The sequence below is a fragment of the Asterias amurensis genome, chromosome 19 (assembly GCF_032118995.1).
Source record: "Asterias amurensis chromosome 19, ASM3211899v1".
Classification (NCBI taxonomy): domain Eukaryota; kingdom Metazoa; phylum Echinodermata; class Asteroidea; order Forcipulatida; family Asteriidae; genus Asterias; species Asterias amurensis.
Genome location: NC_092666.1, coordinates 11,027,754 through 11,041,469, shown reverse-complemented (window position 1 = coordinate 11,041,469; position 13,716 = coordinate 11,027,754). Strand labels below are relative to the sequence as shown.

Here is a 13,716-nt window from a genome sequence, read left to right as displayed (position 1 = left end):
TAAAATCACAGTTTTGTCTAAATTCGGCTAAAACCAGACAAACCACAAGAGGTAACCCTTGCAGTTTTGTCTAAATTCTGCCAAAATCTGATAAAATCACAAGGGGAAGAAAGCCTCGCAGTATTGTTTAAATTCAGCCAGAAACTGATAAAATCACAAGGGGTTAGCCTTGCAATTTTGTCTTATTTCTGCCAAAATAGGCCAACACGGTCACCTGATTTTGCTTTTGAAGTAAGTGAGTAGAAATCCACCCATGAATTGTATGTTCTGCTTCGAAAGAAAACAAAAAATACAAAATTAGTAAATGAAAAGTAGTGTTCACTTTAATACTTTCACCAATGTAAATGCAAAATATATATAATATTTCTTCTAAAATGTAGTTATCTTCAGCTTAAATACAAAGTACTGTGTAAAAAGGATAACATTAACGCTTTAAATTGGTAGTGTCCATCACCGGGGCCCAATTTCATACAGCCTGTAGGCATTTAAACTTGCTTAGCACAGAAAAATCTTTTAGTTTAACTTAACATTGATATAAATTTTGGTTTTTACCCATACACCGATGTGTGTTAGCACTGTATACTCAGTACTTTCCCGAGTCCTGTGAACAAACCCACGACCCTTGCAATTCTAGAGCAGTGTCTTACCAACTAGACTACAGAGGTTGCCCGGTAGCTAGAGGCAGTTGGATAACTTTTTTTTTTTAATGATCTCTATCAATCCTGTATAATAACCTTATGCATTGACATCATTAAAGGCAGTGGACACTATTGGTAATTACTCAAAATAATTATCATCATAAAACCTTTCTTGATTACGAGTAATGGGGAGAGGTTGATAGTATAAAACATTGTGAGAAACAGCTCCCCCTGAAGTGACGTAGTTTTCGAGAAAGAAGTAATTTTCCACGAATTTGATTTCGATAACTCAAGTTTAGAATTTGAGGTCTCGAAATCAAGCATCAGAAAGCACACAACTTCGTGACACAATTATTATTTTTTTTTTCATTATTATCTCGCAAATTCGACGACTGATTGAACTCAAATTTTCACAGGTTTGTTATTTTATGCATATGTTGAGATACACCAACTGTGAAGACTAGTCTTTGACAATTACCAATAGTGTCCACTGTCTTTAAGCCGCCATCTTTAGAAATACTGATAATGGAACAATCAAAATGCAAAGATTTGTTCGAGCCGTGCACATGACTGACCAGTGAACACATCCTTTTTACCTCAAGCGACGTCAAATGCGTAAGGTCTATAAAGGAACACGTTGCCTTGGATGGAACGAGTTGGTCTTTGAAAAGCAATAAAAACTGTTTGCTATATGCATTGGTTAGAAAGATGTTTTAAAAGTAGAATACAATGATCAACACAAATTTGCCTCGAAAATGCGTGGTTTTACTTTTACTTTGCGAACTCACACGGTCGGCCATTTATTGGAGTCAACAAAAATTTGACTCCCATAAATGGCCGACAGTAAAAGGAAAACCATGTAATTTCGAGCGATACTTGTGTGGATCATTATTGTCTACTTTTAGAATATCTTTCTAACATTTCTTGCAATTTATAACAAACGGTTACAAACGCTTTTCAAAGACCAAATCATCCGATCCAAGGCAACGTGTTCCTTTAAATTTGGAGCAAATTCGGGTGAGTGACTAGACTTGACCAGAAACTGTGGCGTAGCTCTCGAATTTACCATAACAACCATGCTCCAGTGCATGGTTTGATATAGACCTTTATCATGATGCCTCCATCTTGGTCATGACCTCGTGGCGAATTACATTATTGAATGCTAATAACCATTTTGCAAATAGGAACCAGACTATCTTGTTCTTCCAGCCTCTAGTTTGGTAACGTTGATATCAATAAGAAAATTCAAGATGGCTGCACCCTGTGCTCTATGGTTTCTGGTTAGTGTAGTCCCTCACCTGAACTTGCTCTTGGACGTTGCTTTAGATGATTTAACCAGTCTGTTCTGGTTTATCATACTACACTATGAGGTGACCATTAGGAACTAGACGTTGGGCAGCCAGCCTTGAGTTGTAAATGACATCGTTGACGCTTACGCCTTTGTACGACGCTCCAATAAGAGTGAGTGGAAGGTTCTGATCCTCTATGTAAGAAGTCATGTTATCTGCAATCAAATATTACAAACATTGAGTAAAACTTCTTCACATCAATGAAACTAAATCACGAAGGGGAGATCATGCCTTTCAAGCCCCTGCTCCCCGGCTCTGGACTTCCCTTCCCCGTAACATCCGGGAAGCCAACACACTGGAACGGTTCAGAATTTTGTGAGTTTGTGTTTTTGGTCAAAAATCCCCAAAAATCTGTGATGCCGGCATGGGTCGATTTTTCAGATTCGGGTGAACAAAATTTCTGTGATTTTATGCTTTCAAATGATACAGAAGATACTACTAAAGACATTTTATCAGTGCGGACTGGGTATATAAGCGAAAGTTTGAGATTTTTAAAGAATTTTGTGAGTTTGTGTTTTGGGTCAAAAATCCAAAAATAATTTGTGATGCCGGGTCGATTATTCAGATTCGAGGTAAACAAAATTTCTGTGATTTTATGCTTTCAAATGATACAGAAGATACTACTAAAGACATTTTATCAGTGCGGACTGGGTATATAAGCGAAAGTTTGAGATTTTTAAAGAATTTTGTGAGTTTGAGTTTATGGTCAAAAATCCAAAAAACATTTGTGATGCCGGCATGGGTCGATTTTTTCAGATTTGGGGTGAAAATATTTTCTGTGATTTTATGCTCTCAAATGACACAGAAGATACTACCAAAGACATTTTATCAGTGTGGACTGGGTATATAAGCGAAAGTTTGAGATTTTTAAGGAATTTTGTGAGTTTGTATTTTTGGTCAAAAATTCCAAAAAATCTGTGATGCCGGCATGGGTCGATTTTTCAGATTCGGGGTGAACAAAATTACTGTAATTTTATGCTTTCAAAGGATACAGAAGATACTATTGAAGACATTTTATCAGTGCAGACTGGGTATATAAGCGAAAGCTTGAGATTTTTAAGGAATTTTGTGAGTTTGTATTTTTGGTCAAAAATCCCAAAAAATCTGTGATGCCGGCATGGGTCGATTTTTCAGATTCAGGTGAACAAAATTTCTGTGATTTTATGCTTTCAAATGATACAGAAGATACTACTAAAGACATTTTATCAGTGCGGACTGGGTATATAAGCGAAAGTTTTAGATTTTTAAGATTTTGTGAGTTTGTGTTTTTGGTCAAAAATCCAAAAAAGTCTGTGATGCTGGCATGGGTCGATTTTTCAGATTTGGGGTGAAAACATTTTCTGTGATTTTATGCTCTCAAATGACACAAAAGATACTACCAAAGACATTTTATCAGTGTGGACTGGGTATATAAGCGAAAGTTTGAGATTTTTAAAGAATTTTGTGAGTTTGTGTTTTGGGTCAAAAATCCAAAAGAAATCTGTGATGCCCGCATGGGTCGATTTTTCAGATTCGAGGTGAACAAAATTTCTGTGACTTTATGCTTTCAAATGATACAGAAGATACTACTGAAGACATTTTATCAGTGCGGACTGGGTATATAAGCGAAAGCTTGAGATTTTTAAAGAATTTTGTGAGTTTGAGTTTTTGGTTAAAAATCCAAAAAAATCTGTGATGCTGGCATGGGTCGATTTTTCAGATTTGGGGTGAAAATATTTTCTGTGATTTTTTGCTTTCAAATGATACAGAAGATACTACTAAAGACATTTTATCAGTGCGGACTGGGTATATAAGCGAAAGTTTGAGATTTTTAAGGAATTTTGTGAGTTTGTATTTTTGGTCAAAAATTCCAAAAAATCTGTGATGCCGGCATGGGTCGATTTTTCAGATTTGGGGTGAACAAAATTACTGTAACTTTATGCTTTCAAAGGATACAGAAGATACTACCAAAGACATTTTATCAATACGGACTGGGTATATAAGCGAAAGTTTGAGATTTTTAAAGAATTTTGTGAGTTTGTATTTTTGGTCAAAAATCCAAAAAAATCTGTGATGCCGGCATGGGTCGATTTTTCAGATTCGGGGTGAACAAAATTTCTGTGATTTTATGCTTTCAAATGATACAGAAGATACTACTGAAGACATTTTATCAGTGTGGACTGGGTATATAAGCGAAAGTTTGAGATTTTTAAGATTTTGTGAGTTTGTGTTTTTGGTCAAAAATCCAAAAAAGTCTGTGATGCTGGCATGGGTCGATTTTTCAGATTTGGGGTGAAAACATTTTCTGTGATTTTATGCTCTCAAATGACACAGAAGATACTACCAAAGACATTTTATCAGTGTGGACTGGGTATATAAGCGAAAGTTTGAGATTTTTAAAGAATTTTGTGAGTTTGTGTTTTGGGTCAAAAATCCAAAAGAAATCTGTGATGCCCGCATGGGTCGATTTTTCAGATTCGAGGTGAACAAAATTTCTGTGACTTTATGCTTTCAAATGATACAGAAGATACTACTGAAGACATTTTATCAGTGCGGACTGGGTATATAAGCGAAAGCTTGAGATTTTTAAAGAATTTTGTGAGTTTGAGTTTTTGGTTAAAAATCCAAAAAAATCTGTGATGCTGGCATGGGTCGATTTTTCAGATTTGGGGTGAAAATATTTTCTGTGATTTTTTTTTTTCAAATGATACAGAAGATACTACTAAAGACATTTTATCAGTGCGGACTGGGTATATAAGCGAAAGTTTGAGATTTTTAAGGAATTTTGTGAGTTTGTATTTTTGGTCAAAAATTCCAAAAAATCTGTGATGCCGGCATGGGTCGATTTTTCAGATTTGGGGTGAACAAAATTACTGTAACTTTATGCTTTCAAAGGATACAGAAGATACTACTGAAGACATTTTATCAGTGCGGACTGGGTATATAAGCGAAAGTTTGAGATTTTTAACAAATTTTGTGAGTTTGTATTTTTGGTCAAAAATCCAAAAAAATCTGTGATGCCGGCATGGGTCGATTTTTCAGATTCGGGGTGAACAAAATTTCTGTGATTTTATGCTTTCAAATGATACAGAAGATACTACTGAAGACATTTTATCAGTGCGGACTGGGTATATAAGCGAAAGCTTGAGATTTTTAAAGAATTTTGTGAGTTTGAGTTTTTGGTTAAAAATCCAAAAAAATCTGTGATGCTGGCATGGGTCGATTTTTCAGATTTGGGGTGAAAATATTTTCTGTGATTTTTTGCTTTCAAATGATACAGAAGATACTACTAAAGACATTTTATCAGTGCGGACTGGGTATATAAGCGAAAGTTTGAGATTTTTAAGGAATTTTGTGAGTTTGTATTTTTGGTCAAAAATTCCAAAAAATCTGTGATGCCGGCATGGGTCGATTTTTCAGATTTGGGGTGAACAAAATTACTGTAACTTTATGCTTTCAAAGGATACAGAAGATACTACTGAAGACATTTTATCAGTGCGGACTGGGTATATAAGCGAAAGTTTGAGATTTTTAACAAATTTTGTGAGTTTGTATTTTTGGTCAAAAATCCAAAAAAATCTGTGATGCCGGCATGGGTCGATTTTTCAGATTCGGGGTGAACAAAATTTCTGTGATTTTATGCTTTCAAATGATACAGAAGATACTACTGAAGACATTTTATCAGTGCGGACTGGGTATATAAGCGAAAGCTTGAGATTTTTAAAGAATTTTGTGAGTTTGAGTTTTTGGTTAAAAATCCAAAAAAATCTGTGATGCTGGCATGGGTCGATTTTTCAGATTTGGGGTGAAAATATTTTCTGTGATTTTTTGCTTTCAAATGATACAGAAGATACTACTAAAGACATTTTATCAGTGCGGACTGGGTATATAAGCGAAAGTTTGAGATTTTTAAGGAATTTTGTGAGTTTGTATTTTTGGTCAAAAATTCCAAAAAATCTGTGATGCCGGCATGGGTCGATTTTTCAGATTTGGGGTGAACAAAATTACTGTAACTTTATGCTTTCAAAGGATACAGAAGATACTACTGAAGACATTTTATCAGTGCGGACTGGGTATATCATGTATATAAGCGAAAGTTTGAGATTTTTAACGAATTTTGTGAGTTTGTATTTTTGGTCAAAAATCCAAAAAAATCTGTGATGCTGGCATGGGTCGATTTTTCAGATTCGGGGTGAACAAAATTTCTGTGATTTTATGCTTTCAAATGATACAGAAGATACTACTGAAGACATTTTATCAGTGCGGACTGGGTATATAAGCGAAAGCTTGAGATTTTTAAAGAATTTTGTGAGTTTGAGTTTTTGGTTAAAAATCCAAAAAAATCTGTGATGCTGGCATGGGTCGATTTTTCAGATTTGGGGTGAAAATATTTTCTGTGATTTTTTGCTTTCAAATGATACAGAAGATACTACTAAAGACATTTTATCAGTGCGGACTGGGTATATAAGCGAAAGTTTGAGATTTTTAAGGAATTTTGTGAGTTTGTATTTTTGGTCAAAAATTCCAAAAAATCTGTGATGCCGGCATGGGTCGATTTTTCAGATTTGGGGTGAACAAAATTACTGTAACTTTATGCTTTCAAAGGATACAGAAGATACTACTGAAGACATTTTATCAGTGCGGACTGGGTATATCATGTATATGAGCGAAAGTTTGAGATTTTTAACGAATTTTGTGAGTTTGTATTTTTGGTCAAAAATCCAAAAAAATCTGTGATGCCGGCATGGGTCGATTTTTCAGATTCGGGGTGAACAAAATTTCTGTGATTTTATGCTTTCAAATGATACAGAAGATACTACTAAAGACATTTTATCAGTGCGGACTGGGTATATAAGCGAAAGTTTTAGATTTTTAAGATTTTGTGAGTTTGTGTTTTTGGTCAAAAATCCAAAAAAGTCTGTGATGCTGGCATGGGTCGATTTTTCAGATTTGGGGTGAAAATATTTTCTGTGATTTTATGCTTTCAAATGATACAGAAGATACTACCAAAGACATTTTATCAATACGGACTGGGTATATAAGCGAAAGTTTGAGATTTTTAAAGAATTTTGTGAGTTTGTGTTTTTGGTCAAAAATCCAAAAAAATCTGTGATGCCGGCATGGGTCGATTTTTCAGATTCGAGGTGAAAATATTTTCTGTGATTTTACGCTTTCAAATGATACAGAAGATACTACCAAAGACATTTTATCAGTGCGGACTGGGTATATAAGCGAAAGTTTGAGATTTTTAAAGAATTTTGTGAGTTTGTGTTTTTGGTCAAAAATCCAAAAAAATCTGTGATGCCGGCATGGGTCGATTTTTCAGATTCGAGGTGAACAAAATTTCTGTGCTTTTATGCTTTCAAATGATACAGAAGATACTACTAAAGACATTTTATCAGTGCGGACTGGGTATATATTTCATGTATTTTTTTTTTTTTTATATACTTGGCGAATAAACCATTCAATTCAAATTCAATTCAATTCAATAAGCGAAAGTTTGAGATTTTAAAAGAATTTTGTGAGTTTGTGTTTTGGGTCAAAAATCCAAAAGAAATCTGTGATGCCCGCATGGGTCGATTTTTCAGATTCGAGGTGAACAAAATTTCTGTGACTTTATGCTTTCAAATGATACAGAAGATACTACTGAAGACATTTTATCAGTGCGGACTGGGTATATAAGCGAAAGCTTGAGATTTTTAAAGAATTTTGTGAGTTTGAGTTTTTGGTTAAAAATCCAAAAAAATCTGTGATGCTGGCATGGGTCGATTTTTCAGATTTGGGGTGAAAATATTTTCTGTGATTTTTTTTTTTCAAATGATACAGAAGATACTACTAAAGACATTTTATCAGTGCGGACTGGGTATATAAGCGAAAGTTTGAGATTTTTAAGGAATTTTGTGAGTTTGTATTTTTGGTCAAAAATTCCAAAAAATCTGTGATGCCGGCATGGGTCGATTTTTCAGATTTGGGGTGAACAAAATTACTGTAACTTTATGCTTTCAAAGGATACAGAAGATACTACTGAAGACATTTTATCAGTGCGGACTGGGTATATAAGCGAAAGTTTGAGATTTTTAACAAATTTTGTGAGTTTGTATTTTTGGTCAAAAATCCAAAAAATCTGTGATGCCGGCATGGGTCGATTTTTCAGATTCGGGGTGAACAAAATTTCTGTGATTTTATGCTTTCAAATGATACAGAAGATACTACTGAAGACATTTTATCAGTGCGGACTGGGTATATAAGCGAAAGCTTGAGATTTTTAAAGAATTTTGTGAGTTTGAGTTTTTGGTTAAAAATCCAAAAAAATCTGTGATGCTGGCATGGGTCGATTTTTCAGATTTGGGGTGAAAATATTTTCTGTGATTTTTTGCTTTCAAATGATACAGAAGATACTACTAAAGACATTTTATCAGTGCGGACTGGGTATATAAGCGAAAGTTTGAGATTTTTAAGGAATTTTGTGAGTTTGTATTTTTGGTCAAAAATTCCAAAAAATCTGTGATGCCGGCATGGGTCGATTTTTCAGATTTGGGGTGAACAAAATTACTGTAACTTTATGCTTTCAAAGGATACAGAAGATACTACTGAAGACATTTTATCAGTGCGGACTGGGTATATCATGTATATAAGCGAAAGTTTGAGATTTTTAACGAATTTTGTGAGTTTGTATTTTTGGTCAAAAATCCAAAAAAATCTGTGATGCTGGCATGGGTCGATTTTTCAGATTCGGGGTGAACAAAATTTCTGTGATTTTATGCTTTCAAATGATACAGAAGATACTACTGAAGACATTTTATCAGTGCGGACTGGGTATATAAGCGAAAGCTTGAGATTTTTAAAGAATTTTGTGAGTTTGAGTTTTTGGTTAAAAATCCAAAAAAATCTGTGATGCTGGCATGGGTCGATTTTTCAGATTTGGGGTGAAAATATTTTCTGTGATTTTTTGCTTTCAAATGATACAGAAGATACTACTAAAGACATTTTATCAGTGCGGACTGGGTATATAAGCGAAAGTTTGAGATTTTTAAGGAATTTTGTGAGTTTGTATTTTTGGTCAAAAATTCCAAAAAATCTGTGATGCCGGCATGGGTCGATTTTTCAGATTTGGGGTGAACAAAATTACTGTAACTTTATGCTTTCAAAGGATACAGAAGATACTACTGAAGACATTTTATCAGTGCGGACTGGGTATATCATGTATATGAGCGAAAGTTTGAGATTTTTAACGAATTTTGTGAGTTTGTATTTTTGGTCAAAAATCCAAAAAAATCTGTGATGCCGGCATGGGTCGATTTTTCAGATTCGGGGTGAACAAAATTTCTGTGATTTTATGCTTTCAAATGATACAGAAGATACTACTAAAGACATTTTATCAGTGCGGACTGGGTATATAAGCGAAAGTTTTAGATTTTTAAGATTTTGTGAGTTTGTGTTTTTGGTCAAAAATCCAAAAAAGTCTGTGATGCTGGCATGGGTCGATTTTTCAGATTTGGGGTGAAAATATTTTCTGTGATTTTATGCTTTCAAATGATACAGAAGATACTACCAAAGACATTTTATCAATACGGACTGGGTATATAAGCGAAAGTTTGAGATTTTTAAAGAATTTTGTGAGTTTGTGTTTTTGGTCAAAAATCCAAAAAAATCTGTGATGCCGGCATGGGTCGATTTTTCAGATTCGAGGTGAAAATATTTTCTGTGATTTTACGCTTTCAAATGATACAGAAGATACTACCAAAGACATTTTATCAGTGCGGACTGGGTATATAAGCGAAAGTTTGAGATTTTTAAAGAATTTTGTGAGTTTGTGTTTTTGGTCAAAAATCCAAAAAAATCTGTGATGCCGGCATGGGTCGATTTTTCAGATTCGAGGTGAACAAAATTTCTGTGCTTTTATGCTTTCAAATGATACAGAAGATACTACTAAAGACATTTTATCAGTGCGGACTGGGTATATATTTCATGTATTTTTTTTTTTTTTATATACTTGGCGAATAAACCATTCAATTCAAATTCAATTCAATTCAATAAGCGAAAGTTTGAGATTTTAAAAGAATTTTGTGAGTTTGTGTTTTGGGTCAAAAATCCAAAAGAAATCTGTGATGCCCGCATGGGTCGATTTTTCAGATTCGAGGTGAACAAAATTTCTGTGACTTTATGCTTTCAAATGATACAGAAGATACTACTGAAGACATTTTATCAGTGCGGACTGGGTATATAAGCGAAAGCTTGAGATTTTTAAAGAATTTTGTGAGTTTGAGTTTTTGGTTAAAAATCCAAAAAAATCTGTGATGCTGGCATGGGTCGATTTTTCAGATTTGGGGTGAAAATATTTTCTGTGATTTTTTTTTTTCAAATGATACAGAAGATACTACTAAAGACATTTTATCAGTGCGGACTGGGTATATAAGCGAAAGTTTGAGATTTTTAAGGAATTTTGTGAGTTTGTATTTTTGGTCAAAAATTCCAAAAAATCTGTGATGCCGGCATGGGTCGATTTTTCAGATTTGGGGTGAACAAAATTACTGTAACTTTATGCTTTCAAAGGATACAGAAGATACTACTGAAGACATTTTATCAGTGCGGACTGGGTATATAAGCGAAAGTTTGAGATTTTTAACAAATTTTGTGAGTTTGTATTTTTGGTCAAAAATCCAAAAAAATCTGTGATGCCGGCATGGGTCGATTTTTCAGATTCGGGGTGAACAAAATTTCTGTGATTTTATGCTTTCAAATGATACAGAAGATACTACTGAAGACATTTTATCAGTGCGGACTGGGTATATAAGCGAAAGCTTGAGATTTTTAAAGAATTTTGTGAGTTTGAGTTTTTGGTTAAAAATCCAAAAAAATCTGTGATGCTGGCATGGGTCGATTTTTCAGATTTGGGGTGAAAATATTTTCTGTGATTTTTTGCTTTCAAATGATACAGAAGATACTACTAAAGACATTTTATCAGTGCGGACTGGGTATATAAGCGAAAGTTTGAGATTTTTAAGGAATTTTGTGAGTTTGTATTTTTGGTCAAAAATTCCAAAAAATCTGTGATGCCGGCATGGGTCGATTTTTCAGATTTGGGGTGAACAAAATTACTGTAACTTTATGCTTTCAAAGGATACAGAAGATACTACTGAAGACATTTTATCAGTGCGGACTGGGTATATAAGCGAAAGTTTGAGATTTTTAACAAATTTTGTGAGTTTGTATTTTTGGTCAAAAATCCAAAAAAATCTGTGATGCCGGCATGGGTCGATTTTTCAGATTCGGGGTGAACAAAATTTCTGTGATTTTATGCTTTCAAATGATACAGAAGATACTACTGAAGACATTTTATCAGTGCGGACTGGGTATATAAGCGAAAGCTTGAGATTTTTAAAGAATTTTGTGAGTTTGAGTTTTTGGTTAAAAATCCAAAAAAATCTGTGATGCTGGCATGGGTCGATTTTTCAGATTTGGGGTGAAAATATTTTCTGTGATTTTTTGCTTTCAAATGATACAGAAGATACTACTAAAGACATTTTATCAGTGCGGACTGGGTATATAAGCGAAAGTTTGAGATTTTTAAGGAATTTTGTGAGTTTGTATTTTTGGTCAAAAATTCCAAAAAATCTGTGATGCCGGCATGGGTCGATTTTTCAGATTTGGGGTGAACAAAATTACTGTAACTTTATGCTTTCAAAGGATACAGAAGATACTACTGAAGACATTTTATCAGTGCGGACTGGGTATATCATGTATATAAGCGAAAGTTTGAGATTTTTAACGAATTTTGTGAGTTTGTATTTTTGGTCAAAAATCCAAAAAAATCTGTGATGCTGGCATGGGTCGATTTTTCAGATTCGGGGTGAACAAAATTTCTGTGATTTTATGCTTTCAAATGATACAGAAGATACTACTGAAGACATTTTATCAGTGCGGACTGGGTATATAAGCGAAAGCTTGAGATTTTTAAAGAATTTTGTGAGTTTGAGTTTTTGGTTAAAAATCCAAAAAAATCTGTGATGCTGGCATGGGTCGATTTTTCAGATTTGGGGTGAAAATATTTTCTGTGATTTTTTGCTTTCAAATGATACAGAAGATACTACTAAAGACATTTTATCAGTGCGGACTGGGTATATAAGCGAAAGTTTGAGATTTTTAAGGAATTTTGTGAGTTTGTATTTTTGGTCAAAAATTCCAAAAAATCTGTGATGCCGGCATGGGTCGATTTTTCAGATTTGGGGTGAACAAAATTACTGTAACTTTATGCTTTCAAAGGATACAGAAGATACTACTGAAGACATTTTATCAGTGCGGACTGGGTATATCATGTATATGAGCGAAAGTTTGAGATTTTTAACGAATTTTGTGAGTTTGTATTTTTGGTCAAAAATCCAAAAAAATCTGTGATGCCGGCATGGGTCGATTTTTCAGATTCGGGGTGAACAAAATTTCTGTGATTTTATGCTTTCAAATGATACAGAAGATACTACTAAAGACATTTTATCAGTGCGGACTGGGTATATAAGCGAAAGTTTTAGATTTTTAAGATTTTGTGAGTTTGTGTTTTTGGTCAAAAATCCAAAAAAGTCTGTGATGCTGGCATGGGTCGATTTTTCAGATTTGGGGTGAAAATATTTTCTGTGATTTTATGCTTTCAAATGATACAGAAGATACTACCAAAGACATTTTATCAATACGGACTGGGTATATAAGCGAAAGTTTGAGATTTTTAAAGAATTTTGTGAGTTTGTGTTTTTGGTCAAAAATCCAAAAAAATCTGTGATGCCGGCATGGGTCGATTTTTCAGATTCGAGGTGAAAATATTTTCTGTGATTTTACGCTTTCAAATGATACAGAAGATACTACCAAAGACATTTTATCAGTGCGGACTGGGTATATAAGCGAAAGTTTGAGATTTTTAAAGAATTTTGTGAGTTTGTGTTTTTGGTCAAAAATCCAAAAAAATCTGTGATGCCGGCATGGGTCGATTTTTCAGATTCGAGGTGAACAAAATTTCTGTGCTTTTATGCTTTCAAATGATACAGAAGATACTACTAAAGACATTTTATCAGTGCGGACTGGGTATATATTTCATGTATTTTTTTTTTTTTTATATACTTGGCGAATAAACCATTCAATTCAAATTCAATTCAATTCAATAAGCGAAAGTTTGAGATTTTAAAAGAATTTTGTGAGTTTGTGTTTTGGGTCAAAAATCCAAAAGAAATCTGTGATGCCCGCATGGGTCGATTTTTCAGATTCGAGGTGAACAAAATTTCTGTGACTTTATGCTTTCAAATGATACAGAAGATACTACTGAAGACATTTTATCAGTGCGGACTGGGTATATAAGCGAAAGCTTGAGATTTTTAAAGAATTTTGTGAGTTTGAGTTTTTGGTTAAAAATCCAAAAAATTCTGTGATGCTGGCATGGGTCGATTTTTCAGATTTGGGGTGAAAATATTTTCTGTGATTTTTTTTTTTCAAATGATACAGAAGATACTACTAAAGACATTTTATCAGTGCGGACTGGGTATATAAGCGAAAGTTTGAGATTTTTAAGGAATTTTGTGAGTTTGTATTTTTGGTCAAAAATTCCAAAAAATCTGTGATGCCGGCATGGGTCGATTTTTCAGATTTGGGGTGAACAAAATTACTGTAACTTTATGCTTTCAAAGGATACAGAAGATACTACTGAAGACATTTTATCAGTGCGGACTGGGTATATAAGCGAAAGTTTGAGATTTTTAACAAATTTTGTG

General features: G+C 34.0%; 1 protein-coding gene across 1 annotated transcript in view; it reads right to left on the bottom strand.

The window, feature by feature from the left end:
* Positions 1 to 353: 353 nt before the first annotated feature.
* Positions 354 to 13,716, bottom strand: part of LOC139951377 (protoporphyrinogen oxidase-like) — a 29,333-nt gene continuing 15,970 nt past the window's right edge. Inside the window, exon 11 of the mRNA XM_071950252.1 lies at positions 354 to 2,142. Coding sequence (XP_071806353.1) covers positions 1,997 to 2,142 — 146 coding nt within the window. The 3' untranslated portion in view covers positions 354 to 1,996. The remainder of the gene's footprint in view (positions 2,143 to 13,716) is intronic.